The 1,411-nt window shown below is 41.7% G+C and overlaps 1 protein-coding gene and 1 long non-coding RNA gene across 2 annotated transcripts in view; both read right to left on the bottom strand.

Annotated features, from left to right (window-relative positions):
- LOC119585936 overlaps nucleotides 1-369 on the bottom strand; it is a 9,943-nt gene extending 9,574 nt beyond the window's left edge. The window contains exon 1 of the mRNA XM_037934652.1: nucleotides 116-369. Coding sequence (XP_037790580.1) covers nucleotides 116-136 — 21 coding nt within the window. The 5' untranslated portion in view covers nucleotides 137-369. The remainder of the gene's footprint in view (nucleotides 1-115) is intronic.
- Nucleotides 370-1,183: 814 nt separating this feature from the next.
- LOC119586053 overlaps nucleotides 1,184-1,411 on the bottom strand; it is a 1,159-nt gene continuing 931 nt past the window's right edge. The window contains exon 3 of the long non-coding RNA XR_005229915.1: nucleotides 1,184-1,270. This is a non-coding gene — a long non-coding RNA (uncharacterized LOC119586053). The remainder of the gene's footprint in view (nucleotides 1,271-1,411) is intronic.

The raw sequence follows: 1,411 nt of genomic DNA, 5'->3' as shown, positions 1-1,411 counted from the left end.
CACACACTTTTCTTTCCTCCTCTATTCCCCTCCAACAAACCAGAAACAAAACCCGGAAAAGCAAGAAATAATCCCCAAAACAAACGAAAACAAAACGAAAGCGGAGACTGCTTACGCTGCAGGGTCCCATAGTCATACGTGATGGTGATGTTGGCCGTCCAGGGCGGGTACGGTAAGGACGGCAGGTCGATGGTCACATTAAACCCGAGATTTATGGCAAAGCAAGGGCAGGAAACGTTCGCTGTCCACTCTTGCTTCACGGGAGGAATCACGTGAACGAGTGACGTGTAGTTGACCTTTGGTGAAATAAGAGGTCGGGTCAGGTCAGGTTAGTTATATAACATTTTTTTTTTTCAATGTTGTAAAGGAAAGTAGCTATAGTCAGAAGGGGAGTCCAAAATCCGTGGGATTTTGAGTTAGTGGGAACTACTCTCTCGACAGTCATATTATAATGGTTCGTTGTAGGTGAGTGTAAATTAAGGACAACTTATTTAGTGTTTTAGAATCACCCCAGTTTTAGTCACATGGCTGTTCTGATATTTGAAAAAAAATCAAATCTTGCATTTAACTAGGAAAACATGAAAACGATTCGGATACACCTAGTAGACCAAACGCTATCTACAATAAGTAGTAACAGTGAATCCCAACCTTTACACCCTGGAGGAACCCTGTATTAATCTTCCATACTCCAAGGAACCCTGCATACAATACATATAGTACAATGTATATCATACATTATACTGACTGACACGTACAAGTATGTTGGTGTCTAGAAAGTATTTGTGACGTGTTGTTGAGTAAGAATTATGCATTATGAATTGACATAACTGTCATTTTGTAATAGCCCAAAATTATGTTAAGGTTGGAAATCTCTGCAGTAACTTGTAGAACTGAAACGCCTCCTCAGCATGAATAGGAACACCCCTCCTCTAAAAACAGTTCTCTTATGGTGTTAGAGGAGTTCTTCGCTCAAAACTCTTCGAATTTGTCAGTATTTCCTTTTTGTGAATTTGGTCAATGCTCCTACACTTATCAGAATACATGAAGTCGAATAACTGACAATCACAGACATTACAATAATCGGATGTAGATGCAACATCGAAACTTCAATGGCACTCCTTACACCGTGAAATTAGTCATTCCCTTTCACACTTTCCCCGCAGAATGAGTCTCCATACCCAGCCCAGGAGATTCGAGGCGTTGCCGATGAGCTCGAAGTCGCCTGTGTCTTGGTACTGGAGAGTGACTTCCCATACGTAGGACGTGGCGTCTGTGAATGGTGGAGCAGACTTAGTGCCAGGGCCTTTATTTCGATAGGGAGGGAGGGGGAGGCAGACTAATAGATAGGCAGTGAGATGGACATTTCTGTATACCAAAGGGATATAAATTGCACAAAAAATGTTTAAGTACA

The sequence above is a fragment of the Penaeus monodon genome, chromosome 20 (assembly GCF_015228065.2).
Source record: "Penaeus monodon isolate SGIC_2016 chromosome 20, NSTDA_Pmon_1, whole genome shotgun sequence".
Taxonomy (NCBI): Eukaryota; Metazoa; Arthropoda; class Malacostraca; order Decapoda; family Penaeidae; genus Penaeus; species Penaeus monodon.
The sequence above is the reverse complement of the archived record's forward strand: the minus strand, read 5'-3'. Positions and strand labels throughout refer to the sequence as shown.